Raw genomic sequence first — 19,690 nt, 5'->3', positions numbered from 1 at the left:
ACTGGCGTTTTAAGAAAATGAGGCCACGCTAGAGCCACACAGGCTCTTTCAATAATCATGCCCCCCTGTCGTTGGAGCGGCCCTCTGCCATGTGGGGCCGCTGGGACTGTGCACTACATCGTAGAGTGCGGAGAAAGGCCCCTAAGCCCCCACACTGGCACTCCCCGAGCCTTCACTCACCGGGATCCTGGCGGTAGGCACCGCTGCTTGCGGGGGACTCCGCTTCCTCTGACGGCCTGGCGCTGAGGCTGCCCGCGGTACTCCCTTTTTACCACGGGGTCCCGCAGACACATTTCTAGATCGCGGCCTGCTCCGGCCGCCTCCTCTTCACCCGGGCCCCCTCCTGGGACCCGGGGTCTTTTTGCAACATGCGGGGCTCTCCCTTCCACACGGGAGCCCCGCCTCACATCACCGGCGGCATTTCTCTCCTGGAGGCAGCTGTACGTGGCGTCACCCGGGTCCCCTCCTGGGACCCGGGATCAATTCCTTCATGCTGCAGCCGCCATGCCTCTTCTCCCCCCTCCCGGGGGATCCAGCACGGCTACCCTGGAAGCGGAAGCAACGGATTTCCGGCCCCGCCCACAACCAGGGGGCGGCCGTACTGCAGTTTCCGGTGCCTCGGCGGCGGCGATCACCCTTGGCACAAATGAGGGGTGGGCACCCTCGACTTCAAAAATAAATCCAGCACGCGGGGCGGGCTCCCGCTACGGGCAGCAAAAATACCCAGCGCAACGAGAGGTAGGCTCCCTTTGATCAAACAAATGAACGGCCACAATGCAGGGTAGGTTCCTGCTTCTCACACGCAGGCCATCTCAGAGAAACCCGCGCCAGGGACTCCCCTTCTCTACTAGGCAGCGTCCCAGCGCCGCCAAGCCTACGCAGTCCTCCCTCCTTGGGAAACCAAAAATACAGCGCCTAGACTATAACAAACTTGGCAAAGGCAACACAAAAATGTCCCAGAAGTCTGTAAACAAAGAATCACAGGCAAAAGGTTCCAGGGCATAGCTGGGCCCAGGGAGGTAGCCCTCCTGGAAAGTCCTCCTGGGCCCCAGCAGCAACACGCCCTGCAGCAATCCGGATTCCAAAGCAGAACAGCTTACATGGGGTCACAGCCCCTTTTTATACAGCATTTCCCTTTGTCTGTGTCTGTAGGGTGGGGGGAAAACCAGCCAGAGCTGGTTTTGGAGCACTGAGATGTGCTCAGCCACCCCTCCTATTCACTAGTCAGGCTAGGGTCAACAATCGCACCACAGGGGGCGGAGCCAGCATTGTGTGGGGAAAGCCAGCCCTATTCAGGTCCCAGGTGTACCCCTCCCTCACATCAGCATGCTAATCTCTCCATTCACCACTGGGGCAGACCCATCCTGACTCCTAGAGCCAGGCTCACCAGCCAGCTCCAGCCAACTCCAGCCAATCACACGCCAGACACAAATTCCACTAACATGCCAACTTCTAGAAGTGGCACTTCCACACTAGACACAATCATGCCGCATACATCATTGTGCAGCATTCAATCTCACGAGTTTGTACATACCAAACTCGACCCTGCACTCCCCACACATCAGGAACTACCATGGTCACACGTATTCCCCATGCATTCCTATGGTAGGGCAGGTCACTCTCACCACACACACAGAGTGCGCAGAGACCTAAAATCACCAACACCAGGTTACAGAAACAGGCTAGGCAAAAACAAAAAGTTTCAGGGTGAACCTGCCAAAAAGGGCTGGGTCCAACACTTATCTATTAAGTGTAAGAGGCGTTTGGCGTTGTCGCTACATTTCCTGTTGGGAATGAAGCCAGATTGATCTGGTTCAATGATGCCGGGTAATCGTGGGCTTAGTCTTGAGGCAAGTACCCCCGTAAAAAGTTTGAGGTCAAGATTGAGTAGGGAGATAGGTCTGTAAGCGGCACGTTGGGTGATGTCTTTGCCTGGCTTAGGCAGTATAATGATGTCTGCCTCCAGCATATCAGGAGGTATCGAGCCAAGCCCTTGGAATGAATTAAAGAGTCTAGTCAGGAGCGGCGCCAGGACTGGTGCTACTAAGACGATTTTATGACTTCTTTAACGAGCTCCGTGGAGCCCGCCTGTTTACAGTACAAATAATGCTGGTGCTACGAGTGTAAAACGGAGGTTGGACAGAAGATTGGCATGGCAGTTTATTATTAATCAAATGCCATGCCGATCTTCTGTCCAAACTCCGTTTTGCACCTGTATCACCGGCATCTAAAAGGGCGGGCTCCACGGAGCTCGTTAAAGAAATCATAAAAGCGTCATATAACAATTTAATTGGTCAATTGGCATTTGTCTGCTGATGTGAATGGCCACCCTGAGGAATTCCATACCGTACGACACATTTTGCATGCTTAATGTGGTTGCCTATAATACATTATATAAGACCAGATGTTTTTTTTATGTGGACTTGTGAGCCTGTTACATAGTCTCTCTGAAAGGACTACTCCACCGAAACTGGGGAAGTTAATCTGATCCGAATAACGTGATGCCCCAATGTGTGTGTGTGTGTGTGTATATGTGACTGCTCCAGAGTGTGTGTGTGTGACTGCTCCAGAGTGTGTGTGTGTGACTGCTCCAGTGTGTGTGTGTATGTGACTGCTCCAATGTGTGTGTGTGTGTGACTGCTCCAGTGTGTGTGTGTGTGTGTGTGTGTGTGTGTGACTGCTCCAGTGTGTGTGTGTGTGTGTGTGTGTGTATGTGACTGCTCCAGAGTGTGTGTGACTGCACCAGTGTGTGTGTGTGTGTATGTGACTGATCCCGAGTGTGTGTGTGTGTGTGTGTCTATGACTGCTCCAGTGTGTGTGTATGTGACTGCTCCAGAGTGTGTTCGTGTGTGACTGCTCCAGTGTGTGTGTGCATATGACTGCTCCAGAGTGTGTGTGTGTGTGACTGCTCCAGGGTGTGTGTGTGTGTGTGTGTGTGACTGCTCCAGGGTGTGTGTGTGTGTGTGTGTGACTGCTCCAGGGTGTGTGTGTATGTGACTGCTCCAGGGTGTGTGTGTATGTGACTGCTCCAGAGTGTGTGTGTATGTGACTGCTCCAGAGTGTGTGTGTGTGTGTGTATGTGACTGCTCCAGTGTGTGTGTGTGTATGTATGTGACTGCTCCAGAGTGTGTGTGTGTGTGTGTGACTGCTCCACTGTGTGTGTGTGTGACTGCTCCAGTGTGTATGTGTATGTGTTTGTGTCTGCTCCAGTATCCGTGTGGGACTGCTCCAGTGAGTGTGTGTGTGTGACTGCTCCAGTGTGTGTGTGTGTGTGTATGTGACTGCTCCAGAGTGTGTGCGGGTGTGACTGCTCCAGTGTGTGTGTATGTGACTGATCCAGAGTGTGTGTGTGTGTGTGTGTGTGTGTGTGTGCGGGTGCGTGTGGCTCTGTGTGTGTGTGTGTGTGTGGGTGCAAATGCAATAGGTCTTGCATTTGCGAGAGATTAAGATATTGGCATTTATTTATATGTTTTAAAAACAAAAATAATATCATGAGCAATGCCAATAGCTCTAACTTTACCAAAGACGAGACCATTGCATTGCATCTAACTTGCTCCAGAATGCCCCCTCCCCTGACCTTCGGTGTACCATGAAGGGCCGGCGCGAACTGGACCTCTAAGTTCCCCTCTAGTCACGCTCCCGCCATTGCTTGTTTCGACCTTTTAAAATGTGGCATCGATGATGCACTTAGCACGATCGCCGTGAGCGGCAGCGCCTGGGGCCTTAGTTCTTATGACGTTTATTTGTCGAGGTGAATATAAAAATATTGTCTTTGTAGTTTTTTGCTTTCGGCGCGAGTTACCTCCATCAGTCAGGCGGTACATGAAAGACCCAGGCATATTTGCCATGGTGTGGACACGGTTGCCCAAAAGCTTAGCGATGCTGGACGCCCCTCCCCTTTCCGATTTCCTGGCTTGGAGTTAAAACCTTGTTGGCGGCCGACCCTCCCCCACTTAATGCTGGACATGCCATGCGTTCTGGCCAGATCCCTTCACTGTTGCTCCTTTTTACTTCAAAAACAGACTTTTCCTTAGATTTTTGCCGACTGTGTTGGTATCCGTGCAATAAAACGCTATACCACAAACCATTATTAGCACAAAATGCAATTTTAAAAAGGTTTGTAACATCATATGCCAAGTAATTCTTATGGAAATACACTAACCTAATTAATCAAACTAATGCATGAAAAATTCTGATCTCCGCTGTCCTTAAACTACCCCAAAGTATAAATATTATTTAATATATTATACTCTGGGTGTGTGTGTGGCTCTGGGTGTCTGTGTGGCTCTGGGTGTGTGTGTGGCTCTGGGTGTGTGTGTGGCTCTGGGTGTGTGTGTTGGCTCTGGGTGTGTGTGTGTGTGTGGCTCTGGGTGTGTGTGTGGCTCTGGGTGTGTGTGTGTGTGTGGGGGGGGGCTCTGGGTGTGTGTGTGTGGGGGGGCTCTGGGTGTGTGTGTGTGGGGGGGCTCTGGGTGTGTGTGTGTGTGGCTCTGGGTGTGTGTGCGTGTGGCTCTGGGTGTGTGTGTGTGGCTCTGGGTGTGTGTGTGTGTGTGGCGCTCTGGGTGTGTGTGTGGCTCTGGAGGTGTGTGTGTGTGTGGCTCTGGGGGTGTGTGGCTCTGGGTGTGTGTGTGTGGCTCTGTGTGTGTGTGTGTGGGGGGCTCTGTGTGTGTGTGTGTGGGGGGGGGGCTCTGTGTGTGTGTGTGTGGCTCTGGGTGTGTGTGGCTCTAGGTGTGTGTGGCTGGCTCTGGGTGTGTGTGGCTGGCTCTGGGTGTGTGTGGCTGGCTCTGGGTGTGTGTGTGTGTGTGTGTGTGGCTCGCGTGTGTGTGTGGTAGTAATTGCTGTCTGCTGAGCTCGTCTGTAGGGTACAATAGGTCTCACGTTTGCGAGAGATTAAGCTATTGCCAATGTAAATGACAATGCCATTTATTTATCTGTTTTCAAAACCAACACATAAATACAAATGTTGTCATTTAGAATGCCAATAGCTCTAACTTTTCCAAAGGCGAAACTGTTGCATTGTAAATGCTTGTTGATCTAATAGTTGATCTAGTCTCAGGATTAAGTTGATCAGATTCACATCCATTGTGGGTTGATCGATCCTCAAAATAGTTGTGCCTACACATCCTTCAACTCATCCAGGAGCCCTAGATAGTAAACGTCCACCTGCTTTTTCTCTTTTTTGCTGTTTCTGCTGCTACCCTATTGAAGAATGCCAAATAAATAACTAAGTCCTTGGTTCCTGGTATAAATCCTAGCAGCTCTCAATTGGCTGATCGAGTCATTGTCCTTCAATCAAATACCTTTTTTGAATTATTGCTTGAACCCTGGCCAGTTATAAAATATTGGGTCATCTGAGTATACCAGGGGTACTGCCCAAGCAGCCGCAGTCCCACTCAAGGAAGAGGTAAGGAACTGGTCATTCTCGACATTGCTAAGTTAGAATGAGCTCTGCTGCCATGATACTGCGTTTGCGCATGTTACTACATGACTTTATTTTTGCAAGTCTCTGTTTGTGCCTTTCTCATGAGAACTGTCTGCTTTGTGCCTTCTCTTCTGCTCCTGGAATTTAGTCTGATCATGATGTGCAAGGTCGATAAACATGCCCCTTGTTATTATGTTCTGGTCAGTCCCTAGCACCTAGACAAAACATGCTACACACAGCTGCACTGCTGGAGAGCTCGTGCTTTGATATTACGGGGATGCATGTTGTTCACATACACTTGGAGGGAAACCTTTCTTTGGAGAAGAGCTATGCTGTTCCAATTATGTAAAGCTACCATCTAGGCTCTAAGGTATGGGGTCTGCTGACAAGACCCAGAGATCTTCCTTATATAATAAACTTCAGCTTACCAAGTTGAGGGTGGTTGGGCCTTATAGTCCTTTTTCCACCTTCTGTATATAATGACATCCACCTTCATATTCTATGGCATTGTAACAATGCTAACTGTGTTAGGTTTATGCATTTTACTGCTGGCAGTGGCTCGTATACTGCATTAGAACAATGGTTAAAATAAACATTTTGAACTACCGTATATAGTGACTGACAATCCATATTGTGGACAAGTACGAGTGAACAAGCGAAAGGGTATGTCTTGCTACTGCAATTTCTGAGAGAGTCTGGATTGTTGTGTTCTAGGTTGTCTAATCATTTGTAGCTTCGTGATTATAATCAAACAAGTTGAGGAGCACAAAATTCATAAATATGAGAGTTTAACTTCCGATATTTATATGATATTCAAAACATGCGTGTGACAGCAAAACCCAATACTTTAGAATAGAATGAAGAAATTTTTTTCTTATTCTGATTGTTTTTCTGTTTTATTTATTCAAAAAAGCCTTCAAAGTGATTGGATTAAACAGAGTGACATGTCCAAACAGTCTACGCATTTCGTCCCTATTCACACGTGACTTCTTCAGGTCAATCATTCATGCTGAGGTAATCCTAGCATTCGAGGCATGTGGGCTGCTGAATTCATATTCGTGCATAGATCGCCGCCTAGTGTTGGGTCCGGATGATTGCATGTTGTTGTCCTGGAAGAGTCTTCAAAGTATCACGAGATAGGTGGCTCCTCCCTTGGACTACAGTGCCCATGGGCATCCTCTCCATCCTCAGATTGGTTTTTCCCACCATTGGGTTCGGATGTACTTTCCTACACTCCAAGTTCGGAATTGACTAACTCTTCTGTAAGGCCAAAAGGCCTTCGGTTCCGTCAGTATTGTTTAGCGCTCGGTACCGAGACACTTCAGAAACATCTATTGCATTCCGGTCGTCCAATCGGGCCGTGACCGACCGTCGATGGAACAAAGTCCATTTAAATACTGCCCGCAGTGCAACTCAAAGTTCCCGCACACTGATAAGTATCCCTTGTGCAACAAATGCCAATCTCCGGATCACAAGGAAGATAGTTGCCTAGATGGTGCCCAGTTCCGGTCGAAAAAGACTATCTGGAATCGACGGGCAGCAAGGCAAGAAATGCAGAGGTCGGCGCCAGAACCAGATAACATCTTCGACGATGAGGAAGAACTGGGTAGCGCCGAAGAATCGTATCAAGACGTACAACAATACTCGGAGCACGTCTCTGAAAATTACTTCGAAGAGGACGAAGAAATATTCGATCTCGAGGAATACGATCAAGACGACATCGTAGCTGTTGAAGACGACTCCGATGACGACGAGGGGCGAACCGTGAGTACACCGCCCCATATAGACACTACACCAATATCAGAGACTCAGGTCGAGGCATCGCCAGTGGGCCTTAGCAAGATCAACATTTTCGTTCTACAGCCCTGCCGTACCGCCCGGCTAAGAACATATTCGAAAAGTTCTCTGAGACACTCCATACAGCACCGGTTCCATTGAAACCAAAACTCATCGACAACACCGTCTTCGGACCAAATGTCGTCGATCCAAAAGTAGTTAAGCAAAAGGTCCTCGAGCCGAAGGCCGTAGTCCCAACACAACCTTCGAAGCCAAAGACTGTCGAGTCGACATCGAAGACAAAACCTGTCGAGTCGAGCTCGAAGCCAAAAGCCGTCGAGTCCACCTCGCGGCCCAAACACGTCGATCCGACGCCAAAGCAAAGGCACATCAAATCAACCTCTAAACCAAAGCACGTCGAATCGAGCAAACAAGCCTCCAATATCGACAAAGGGAAAAACACCATTGACGAAAGTAAAAGGCCGGCGGCCAAAACTAACGTCGAACCGAAAGTGAAACCTACTGTGGACAAAAACAAATAGGTCGAGCCGAAGCCCCTCGAACCGAAAAAAGGCATCGAGCCAAAACCACATACACCTAAAACACCTAAGGAGACTGTCGAACCAACCAAACCCCTCGGTCCGAAAAAGTAGTGAAGCCAGCTGAACCGACAAAAAGTGTCGAGAAACATCAAAAACCCATCCAACCACCAAAAGCGGTCGAAACCAATAAACCTACAGACCCAAAATCTGGCAAACCAAAGGCTACGGCACCAAAGGCAAAGTCGGTGGAGGTAGACCTTTTTCACCAAGACCCCTCCACAGAGGACCAGTCGAAGCTGTATATTGACCCAGAAACTGGCAAGGTGACTGTGTACACGAAAAAGAAAAGGCCTCTGCCAATAGCAGACTTTCCTAGAATACCACTCAAAAAGAAACAAGACTGTACTACCTCTCCTATCATTTTGAACCTGTCAGTCCAGCCATGCCTTCAACCCCATATGCCCCAACATCACCTGAATACAACCCAGATGAAGATCAGGATGCAGATGTGGGGTTTGGTTATCCACAAAACCCAACTGGAGATTCCAACCTACAGCCATGGGGTGCAGGAGGAGAACCAGATAATGATGGGACTCTGCCCATTACAGAACCAGCAGTTTACCCAACTAAGCCATCACCCACTGAAGATACAGTGGCTTTTAATTCTTTACTTGATAGAGCAGCTACCTACCATAACGTAGATATGCACTCTGACGCTATTGAAGAAGACTTTCTCTTTGATGCACTCACAACATCTGAGAGACATGTCAAAACACTCCCTATGTTAAAGGGCGTCTTAAAACATGCATATGACATTTTTAAAGACACTGCTAGGGCACGGGTCTTTAACCCTAGAATTGAAAAGAAATATAGGGTTGCACCTATTGATCCTACATACGTAAAAGAGCAGCTACCCCTGGACTCCCTAGTGGTGTCCAACGCACGTAAGAGTGCTAACTCCCAGACTACCGGAGAGGCTGCTCCTCCAGACAAGGAGTCAAAAATCTTTTAGGCATCAGGCAAGAGAGTAGCAGCTCAAGCAGCAAACTCTTGGAGAATTGCCAATACACAGGCCTTGCTGGCCAGATATGACAGGGCGCATTATGACAGCTTAGAAGAAATTCTGCAACACCTACCTGACCCTTATAAACAGCAGGCAGATGAACTGATAAAAGAAGGCAAGCTCATCACCAATGCCTCAATTAAATGTGCTCTAGACGCGGCTAATACAGCTACCAGATCAATCAATACAAGCGTGCTGCTAAGGCGCCACGCATGTCTTCGCATATCAGGTTTTAAGAATGAAGTCCAATCCACTATTCTTAATCAGCCCATCAACCCAGACTTTTTATTTGGTCCAGCAGTTGACTCAATTCTGGACAAAATGAAAAAGGATGCGGAAACAGCGAAGTCCATGGGAGCTCTCCAGTCACAACACCGGGGCTCCTTTCGTCGCTCCAATTATAGAGGAGGAGCCAGAAGTAATACATCACAGCAGTCCTCCACCTACAAAACTAACACGCAATCCATGTACAACAAAAACACCAAAAAGGGTGTGTTAGAACTGGGGGTCTCTAGTTGGCAGAGGTAGGTACCACTGTCAAATAGGGACCCTTGCTTCTAGTCAGGGCAAGGAGATAACCCTCTTAGATAACCCCTGCTCGCCCTCTAGGTAGCTTGGCCTGAGCAGTCTAGGCTAACCAGAGGCAATGCGTAAAGTATTTGTACCAACACTCGCAGTAACACAGTGAAAACACCACAAACTGATTCCACAACAGTTTAGGAAAATAAAGATATTTATTCTAAACTACACAAGACCAAAACGTCAAAAATCCAACATACACAGTTCAAGAATATGGTTTCAAAAGAGTTCTTCAGGTTGTAATCAAAGTTCTTTAAGTTGCGTTAAAATAATCCACAGATGCGTGAAAAGTTCACAGTTGAGTCACGTTTACTCACAGTACCTTTTAGATGCAACAAAGTTCCACAAGCAGGAAGCTGGTGCGGTGGAAACAAGCGATGCGTTACTCCTGAGACCCTGGGGAGGCGATGCGACAGCCCCGCTGCAGCAGCGGGTGTGTTGCGACGAATCCGGTCTGTATGGGGAGGAAGGCCGCTTGCGTGGATTCCGGTGCGTAGGTTCCGTAGGAAGTCTGTTCTCGCAAAGGCACGATGCGATGATCTCGTAGGGGCTGCGACGATCTCCAGGGCGACGATGCGCGGTCCAGCGGTGATCCTCTCACTCGCAGCTCCTCGATGCGATGGTTCTGCGACGATGCTCGCAGCGACGTGATGCGGTCCGCAAGCAAGCGGTGCGGCGATCTCATCCAGCGACGACAGGCTCTGCGACGACACTCGCAGCGATGTTCGATTCTCCTGCACCGGTCTGGTGCGTCCCGCAAACGAAGGATGCGACGGCAGTGGCGTCAGGCGCTGCGCCGATCTCGACCTTCGTAGCGGCAGGAAACTTCTCGCACTGTCGGGGATGCGCTCCGCAAGCGAGCGATGCGACACTTTTCAGCTTCAAAAAGTCTCTCAAGCTTAGTTTCAAGCTTCCCAGCTCAGGTTCAACTTCCAGAGGCCCCACAACTGGATCAAGCACTCTAGGAAGGACAGAACTCTCTCAGCAGAGTTCAGGGAGACTGGGGGTGAAGTCCTTTTGTTCCTGGGACTTCAAAAACGGGGAGCCAGCTCTTCTCAGGCCCTTGGAGATTCCTTCAAGACAGGGGACACAGCTCACAGCAAAGTCCTTCCCCTCTCCTTGGCAGCAAAGCAACAGCAGGTCAGTCCAGCAGAGCAACAGCAGGACAGTCTTCCTTCTTCAGAGTCAGCTTTCTCCTTGGCAGAGGTTCTTTCTTGATTTCAGGATGATCTAATTTTCTGTTGTCAGGGGTCCTGTACTTATACCCCTAAAGTCCTTGTTCTCTCTGTGCATGTGGGCCCTGGGCCCGGTCTGAACCAGTTCTGGGTGGATCCTGAGCACTTTGTTTTGCTGGCTGCATCTTTCCTTTCAGAGTGAGGGGCAGGGTCCTCAGCCGCCCAGCAGGAGGTGGAGCCAGCATTGCAGCAGGCAGGCACAGCCCTATTCAGCCCAGGTGCTAACTCCTCCCACCACTCAGGTTGCAATTGCATTCATTCAGCCTAGTGCTGACTCATCCAGCCTCTGGGGGAATTCCCCAGCCCCTGTCACTCACAAACCAGACAGTCAATACACAAACAGGCCCAGGCACACAGAAGGGTCAGACAAGAGAACAGCAACTTTCTAAAAGTGCTGTTCTCAAACACAGGATTTAAAAACCACCTTTCCTAAAATATGTATTATTAAATTCTGAGTTCAGGGATACTAGATACTTATGTCCTATCTTGTTCCTATGGGAAGAAATCCTGTTAACCACTGTAGCCAGCATCCCCCATGTTAACCTATGGAGCAAGATAGCCTTACAATAGTGAAAAACGAAAATGGCTGTAATTTACTACCAGAGCATGTCACCTGCACTAGTACATGCTCTACCTTTCACATACACTGCACCCTGCCCAGGGGGGTACCTTGGGCCTTCCATAGGGGTGACTGATGCGCACAAAAAGGGAAGGGTTAGGCCTGGCCAGTGGGGACACTGACCAGGAGGACATGGCAGTTCTAAACTGCCCATAGGCGCTGCAGTGGCAGGCCTGAGACACCATTTTTAGAGCTACTCCTGTGGGTGGCACAATCAGTGCTGCAGGCCCACTAGTAGCATTTGTCATCACCAGCCCTGGCACACCCAGTGCACTTTACTAGGGACTTCATGGTGATACAAATATGCCAAACATGTATATCCAATCAGAATAACAATTTACATAGAGAGCATATGCACTTTAGCACTGATCAGCAGTGGTAAAGTGCGCAGAGTCCTATTGCCAACAGCCACGGGTCAGGAAAAATAAGGGAGGAAGAAGCAAAAAGCTTGGGGATGACCCTGCAAGAAGGGCCAGTTCCAACAGGGTGGTTACAGGGGCAATAACACCAAAGGAAGGGGTCGTGGAGGCAATGCAAATAGATCCTCCACTAACACCAAACAGTGACTTCTTGGCCTTACCCCTAGACCATATAGCACCGGTCGGGGTAAGACTACAACAGTTTCTGCCAATCTGGTTACATATCACAACAGACAAGTGGGTCAGGCAAATTATCTAACATGGCTATTGCCTAGAACTCACCTCAACCCCACCCAACATACCACCCTGGAACCGTCCAATGTCACAGGAACATATAACACTACTTCAGCAAGAGGTCATCAGTATGCTGCAAAAGGGGACCATAGAACCAGTCCCACTACAACATCAGGGGACAGTAGTATACTCCCTATACTTCCTAATTCCAAAGGACGGGTCTCACAGACCAATATTGGACCTCAGGCCCCTCAACCTGTACATTTTGTCGGATCATTTTCATATGCTCACTCTCCAGCAAGTCTTACCATTGCTCCGCAAGGGAGACTTTCTAGCAACTCTGGACCTCAAAGACGCATACTTTCATATACCAATACACCCTGCTCACAGAAAGTATCTCAGGTTCACCATACAGGAACAGCACTACCAGTTCAAAGTACTACCATTTGGTGTCACAACAGCTCCACGTGTCTTCACCAAATGTCTAGCTACAGTGGCGGCACATCTCAGAAGGCAACACATCCATGTGTACCCATATCTGGACGATTGGCAAATACACGCGCCATCGGCCCAGCAGTGTGCCAACCACATGTAAAAAACCATCCATCTTCTGCACAGTTTAGGCTTCTCGCCAAACTACCCGAAGTCACATCTACAACCCTCCCATGTACAACAATATCTGGGAGCAGCTATAGATAAACCGGCAGCAAAAGCATACCCCAATGCAGCACGTATCAACAGCATGCAAGCACTAATCCAAAAGTTCAGCCCCCAACACCTACTAACAACTCGGGTGTTTATGCAACTGATAGGCATAATGGCCTCGTGCATATTCATAGTCCCTCATGACAGACTACACATGCGTCCTCTCCAAGAGTGCCTAGCAAGGCAGTGGAACCAGGCTCAAGGGCAATTACAGGACCTAGTGTTGGTGACCAGTCGGGCATACAACTCTCTGCATTGGTGGAATCCACAAAACCTTTGCAAAGGACGACTGTTCCAAGAGCCTGTCCCACAAATAGTGTTAACCGCGGGCGCATCCCTACTAGGATGGGGAGCCCTTGTCCTACACTACACAGTACAGGGACTATGGACTGTACAACAAAAGAAGATGCACATCCACCTTCTGGAGCTGATGTCTATCTTTCTAGCTCTAAAAGCATTCAAGACATACTTATGCAACAAGACTGTGTTGATCCGGACGGACAACATGATAGCTATGTATTACATTCAAAAACAGGGAGGAAAAATGTTATTCTTCGCACATCCACCATGAAGGGGGCGATTTCTTTTTTGTATGGGATGCTATTAGACACCGCGATGTCCCCTCGGCCTCGGAATATAGATCACTGGGAGAGTACTCTTGGGAGGGACATTTCCGACAGCGAATGGAGGAGCTTATGGCGGGATGTGACGGCACATAACCATTCTACTGATCTCAGAGAGGCTCATATGAAGCTTATATTCGATTGGTATTTGTACCCGTCCAAATTGCACCAAATATTCCCGACTACCTCAGATAGGTGTTGGCGGGGCTGCAGGATGTTGGGTGACTTCAGCCACATCTGGTGGGACTGCCCCACCATCCGGCCATTTTGGTCCGAGATCCTCTCCCACATCAAAGATGTGCTGGGTTACCCACTCCCGGATTCAATGGACTTTGTCTTGTTGGGCCTCAGGGACCCGCTGCTTGAACACCAGACTAGGGCTGATAAGCGCATTATGTGGCTATGCCTGGGGGCGGCCAAGCTGACTTTGGCTGCCGCTTGGAAAAGCCCGACTGCTCCTGCCATTTCCTTATGGCATGCACGGCTATGGCGACTACTGAGTATGGAGCGACTCTCAGATATCTTCCTGGGGAATTTTAAAAACTTCATGTTCAATTGGGGCCCCTTGGTGAGATTTTTGTCACGTGGTTTGCCTTCGGCAGTTTGCCCTTCAGCACTACGGGCGCTTCATCTCTTTCAAATTTAACCACCGGTGTGTATGCTGCTGTTCTGCATGAGTGCTGGTCGCCACCACTGGGTGGGTGGTGGGGGGTGGGGGGGAAAGGGGGGAGGCGGGGTGTTGGTTGGGGTTGTTGTTTTTCTCTTGTTGCAACTTGATGTGCCTTCGCAAGAGGACGCCATGACTATGATCGTGATTGGAACATCCTTCTTCATCTGAGAACTTTGCACTAACCGCTGGGACTTAAGTGCGCACTTTGGCCAATGTAGACTGAAGGTCCATATCATTAGCACTCCTGTTGTCTCTGCTAGCTGCCGTCCCTCTTGATGCACAATTTGGGTTTCCTTTTATCTTTTTTGCAATAATGCTCTTCAACACCCCCTGTGTGGGGTTATGTGGCAGAATGTCGCCTGTTTCTTTTTTCTCCCTCTACTTTCTCTTGTTCTTTTTTTTTCTATTCCTCTCTTTTTCTACTTTCAACTTTGCAAACTATAAATAAAAATGTAAAAAAAAAAAAACAGGGAGGAACACACTCGCCACAGCGGTCGCACCTAGCTCAAGCAATGTGGAAGTGGGCCATTCAAAAGAACATGTTTCTTATGGCAGAGCACCTCCCAGGCAAGGACAATCAAGTAGCCGACCTGCTCAGCAGGCACAGCCAACAAATGCACAAATGGGAGATTCGCCCCAAAGTGCTCCAACCATTCTTCCGGAAGTAGGGACACCCGGAAATAGATCTGTTTGCCACAAGCGAAAACGCAAAATGCCAGTACTTTGCCGCCAGGTTCCCACATCCACAGTTGCAAGGCAATGCGATATGGATGAACTGGTCAGGCAAATTTGCGTACGCTTTTCCCCCAGCTCCATTAATACCGCTATTGGCACGCAAACTATGTCAACATTCACTAACGCTAATCCTTGTTGCTCCCACATGGGCGAGGCAACCATGGTACACAACGTTCCTAGAACTGTCAGCGGTGCTCATCAAAGACTGGGACTCACACCCAATCTCCTAACTCATAGCCATGGAGAAATCCAACATCCAGTTCCGCAACAGCTGAACCTGGCGATCTGGCTCCTGAAATCCTAGAGTTTGGATACATAAACTTGCCTCCAGACTGTATGAACATTATCAAGGAGGCAAAAAAAAACACTACCAGGGCATGTTATGCAGCTAAGTGGAAACGTTTCGTCATTTACTGCAGTAACAATGATATAAACCCACTTGATGCTTCAACTCAAAACATCATTTGCTATCTCTTGCACCTACAACGCTGCAATTTAGCCTATTCTTCCATCAGAATACATTTAGCTGCGTTAGCAGCATATCTTCAAAACAGGCAACACCTTTCACTATTTAGGGTGCCAGCAATTAAGGCGTTTATGTAAGGACTCAAACGCGTAATTCCTCCAACACACCCACCTTCACCAGTCTGGAATCTGAACATTGTTTTAACCAGACTTATGGGACCACCTTTTGAACCACTACACTCATGCGAAATACAATTTCTTACTTGGAAGGTGGCTTTCCTTATTGCCATTACTTCGCTTCGAAGAGTTAGCGAGCTGCAAGCCCTAACTATTCAAGAGCCATTCATCCAAATACATGCAAATAGAGTAGTTCTCAGAACAAACCCTAAATTCATGCCAAAGGTGGTATCCCATTTCCACATAAATCAAACAATCGAACTGCCAGTGTTCTTTCAAAATCCCCAGACAGTAGCTGAAAAGGGCCTTGCATACTCTAGATGTCAAGAGCTCTGCTATACTATATAGACAGAACTAAGGCATTTTGAAAAACAAAACAGTTGTTTGTTGCTTTCTCACCGCAACACAAAGGCAACCCTGTTTCAAAATCAGTTATAGCCAGATGGATCGTTAAATGCATCCAAATATGTTATTTAAAAGCCAAACGCACCTTAACAGTTCCCCCTAGAGTGCATTCCACACGCAAGCTAGGGGCATCCATGGCTTTCCTGGGTAATATTCCTTTACACAAAATATGTAAAGCAGCCACATGGACAACCACACATACATTTACATAACACCATTGTGTAGATGTACATTCAAAACAGCAAGCTGCTGTAGGACAGGCTGTTCTCAAAACTCTTTTCCAGACTGCTGTGACTGACCCAGGTAGCCAACGCTAAGGGAGATACTGCTATACATTCTATGCACAGATATGAATTCAGCAGCCCACATGCCTCAAACGGAATATGCAACTTACCACTATGCATCTGTTCTTGGCATGTGGGGCTGCTGACATTCATATCGACCACCCACCTCCCCGGTGCCTGTCGCAGCCGCAGCATTCACTCTTCGCATGGACATCTCTTATTGTACTATACTCCATCTCTGCCACAATGGCGACATATGTATTAAGATCTCCATGTAGAGCCTCTGTCAAATATTATATTCTCACATGTTTCCACTGTGAGTTCATTGCATGCTTAACGTACCAGAGTAGAAATCTATTTTGGTTGCAGTGTCCTGTTACCTCTCACGTTTTCGTTATAGTTCCACACTCAAGTAGTCCGTAAACTTCATATATTTCTTTCCATCAGGCCTCAATTTTAATGGCCCCTTCCTGTGCAAATATGCGCTTAAAGAAGCATGTAATAACTCCTATTTTTCACAGAGAGTAGTCATCAGTAACTTCGTGATTATGTAGGAGAACAAATGAGACACTATAGCTAGTTTTTGGGGGATTTTGGTTACTAAGGTGGTAGGAACGTACAACCCCTATACACTGAGGTTCCTGCGCATTGTTCTGTGTATGTGCAGAATCCCTGCAGAACGCTGCCCTAAATGGTGTCCAGCATGCTATAAAATGAAATTGTACTTGGGTAAAGATCACTTGAAACTTACTTGGGTCACCTAAAAATCTTTCTGGTCTTGCTATTGGAATTAGAGTAGGAACAGAGACTTGCCGGTGTAGAAGATAGTCTAGTTCCTGGGTCTGTCCTCAATTTCCCTGCTCCTGGTGTTTTTAAAAAAACGGAACTTGAAGGATATGTGCTTGGTTCTAGGAAACCTGTCTGGCAAAGCTGCTGTTTCTGAACTAACAGCTGCTGAATCATGTTGTGCTCCTATCATTTTATATAAATCATTTAAAGTGGCCATTCTGAAAGGGTTGCAGTCCAACAGGAATATTTATTTGTGGGCCTTTTATTCTGACAGGCCTGACTACACCGTAGACTGCACTCTCCCAGAATGCCACCTTTCAGGAACACAAACTCCTGTTTTTAAATACACACAGGAGTAAGGTGGGGCTCAAGAAGGGGATGGGTTTTAGGGGGATACTGTGGAGAAAAAAAGATGTGAAATCCGTCTTTAGAACAACTCCTTTCCAACTTAGACACTTTACAGCTGTAATTTGGACCTTACATATTCTCAACATTCAGTTTAATTGTTGTTTAGTTTACCTGAAAATGAGAGATAGTGTTCACTAATTGTCATCCTGTGAAATCTTTATTCAACTAGAGTCTTGCTGCTAGGTACTTCTCATTGAATTATTGCAAGTCACAATTCATTACACACTTGCACTGCTCCAAAAGTCTTAGCCCCTTCTGTTTTTTTGATCTTTCTAGTATGGCTCAAAGATTATAATTTCTTTGTTAAGGATCCGAAAAAAGCACTGTTGATGTCCATAGAAATATCTTGCATCTTTAAAAACCATATCAGTCTTTCAATTTAAATTTTACTGACCATCCCAAATGTGCGTTGCACACCTTCTCTTTGCTCAAGGTGTACTTGTCATGACTCATGAAGGGGGGTACAAAATATTGTGAGATCTCAAACTTCTAAGGATTGTGCTCCTAAAACTTACCACTCTCTAGTGCGTGGTGCTTCAATGTCACTGGGTACAAGTCTTGAAGGGTGTACTGGAAAGTGCGTTTCCGGAACCATGGGCAAACTTAACGAGTTGGCTGTATGGCTCTGCTGCCCTATAGAACCCCTTGAGAATGAGTGTTGTTGACCAATGAATTGATAGTATCAAAAAAAACTAAGTAATGTCTTTAAACAAATGGAGGCTGCGTTATTTATTCTATTCCAGAAATTGATCTTGTGTAGAGTACAAATGGACTGTGACTGGTTTGACCCTATTGGATGCGTGTTGACATCGTAGGAGCACCGTCACTCAAGTGTAAGACCAAGATCAGGATCATCATAGCCATATCTTTCTCCGCATGTCCCTATTGGTAGTGTGAACACTAACCCCGCAGGAAACCTCCCATTGCTTCAGGAGTGCGGCAATGGAGCCGCTGAGTCTGCGTGCAGCCAACTCACCTGACTTGGCCTGGAGCCACTGCGAGCACCCGCAGACAGAACGCACTCCAAACGGTCACTTTTGATGGAGTAAGTCTTGTTATAAGGGTTGATGGCCCCAGGGGAACTTGTTGCTAAATCAAACACGTGTGCGCTGGATCAATATAGACTTTAAATCGGTCTTAGTGGATTCTTGAGACTGACTTCTAGTGGGGCATACTCTGGATGTAGCGAACTTGAGTATTGAGTGGACAGGGAACCGGCAGAGAGACACTAAAGCCCTGACCTTAGGGGAGGATGTGTAATTGTGTATGTCATGTTCTTCTTTTGTGTGCTACGCAATAGAAATAAAACACTTCTCTTTAGTGTTAAAAGTGAGTATCTGACTGGACAATGATTTATTGCTGCGGCGCGCACACTTTTGAGTTCACTAATCTGTAGAGTCCTGTGCAGAAGGTGCACTTGGCCCAACTGCTCAGAATCCATGGTAGGCTGATCCCCGGGACATCAAAAGTAAAATGCCTCAACCCCTATGGCTGGGCCCAGTAGCCCCTGCATGCCCTGTGGCCCTCTGAATGAGGTTCTGACTGTGCTGGAAGCAAACAGTTTAGAGGACTCCAAAATTTAATATAAATAACTAAATATTAAATGGCAGGTGAGGGTTCATTATCAGATCGACAGGCACTACAAGCTTGAAACTGATTGTTGTATGTAATGAATGCCTTTGTCTTCTCCCAGCTGATTTGAGATTTTCACTGAGCCACTTGCCTATTTGTTAATTGGAGTTTTTACTATGACATTTGGCTTGTCTTTGACATTTGGCTTGTCTATGAGTTTCTGACATGCTTGCATTATTTACTTCACTTGGGCTATATTTTTAAATTAACCAGGACGGACTATTCTGGCAGTTTACATTGTTATATACATCTGGTGTTTGTATAGTCTATTGTTATGAGTATATCTTTATTTTACTTTGATTTATGTTTTCCAGTTAAATGGTGGTGGAGATGTAGCAATGTTGGAGCTCACAGGACAGAATTTCACTCCAAATTTACGTGTTTGGTTCGGGGATGTGGAAGCTGAAACGATGTACAGGTGTAGTGCTTTCTCCAGTTTATCTTTTATGAATGTCTGTTAACCTTTCACCTGTGGAGCATTAGCCTACTAGCACAAAAGGTTTTAAGAATGAGTAAATACAAGAGTCACTATCACATATTTAAAAATGCATTCATGGCTTCTGGAAGATGCGCACGCTGAATTTTGCTGCTACCACTTCCCAGTTTTAAATTGCAGCAAAATATTTTGACATCTTTTTTAAATTTGTTATGGCACTTCTAGTTCACAAAGGTACATTTACAAATTTGTATGCTTATTCTATTTTGGTTTTCACAAACTACAACTTAATAGTAGCTTTACGACTGCAGAGACTGAAGTCGAGGCGGAGAACTCCGCACATAAAACGATAGGCCTGTCCTGTGAATTGTTTTTTACTAGCGTGAGCAGAATGGACGATTGAGGACTGATTTGCTGTTGACTGGAACCTGAGGTGCAGGAGACGAGATCCCTGCCTACATTAAGAGTGAGCCCG

The 19,690-nt window shown here is 47.3% G+C and overlaps 1 protein-coding gene across 1 annotated transcript in view; it reads left to right on the top strand.

The window, feature by feature from the left end:
- RBPJ (recombination signal binding protein for immunoglobulin kappa J region) overlaps positions 1-19,690 on the top strand; it is a 310,932-nt gene that overhangs the window by 223,277 nt on the left and 67,965 nt on the right. The window contains exon 10 of the mRNA XM_086964005.1: positions 19,094-19,197. Coding sequence (XP_086820131.1) covers positions 19,094-19,197 — 104 coding nt within the window. The remainder of the gene's footprint in view (positions 1-19,093; positions 19,198-19,690) is intronic.

This window comes from Lissotriton vulgaris, chromosome 3_2, assembly GCF_964263255.1.
Source record: "Lissotriton vulgaris chromosome 3_2, aLisVul1.2, whole genome shotgun sequence".
Classification (NCBI taxonomy): Eukaryota; Metazoa; Chordata; class Amphibia; order Caudata; family Salamandridae; genus Lissotriton; species Lissotriton vulgaris.
Note: the sequence above shows the minus strand (reverse complement) of the source record. Positions and strands in the feature narration are given on the sequence as shown.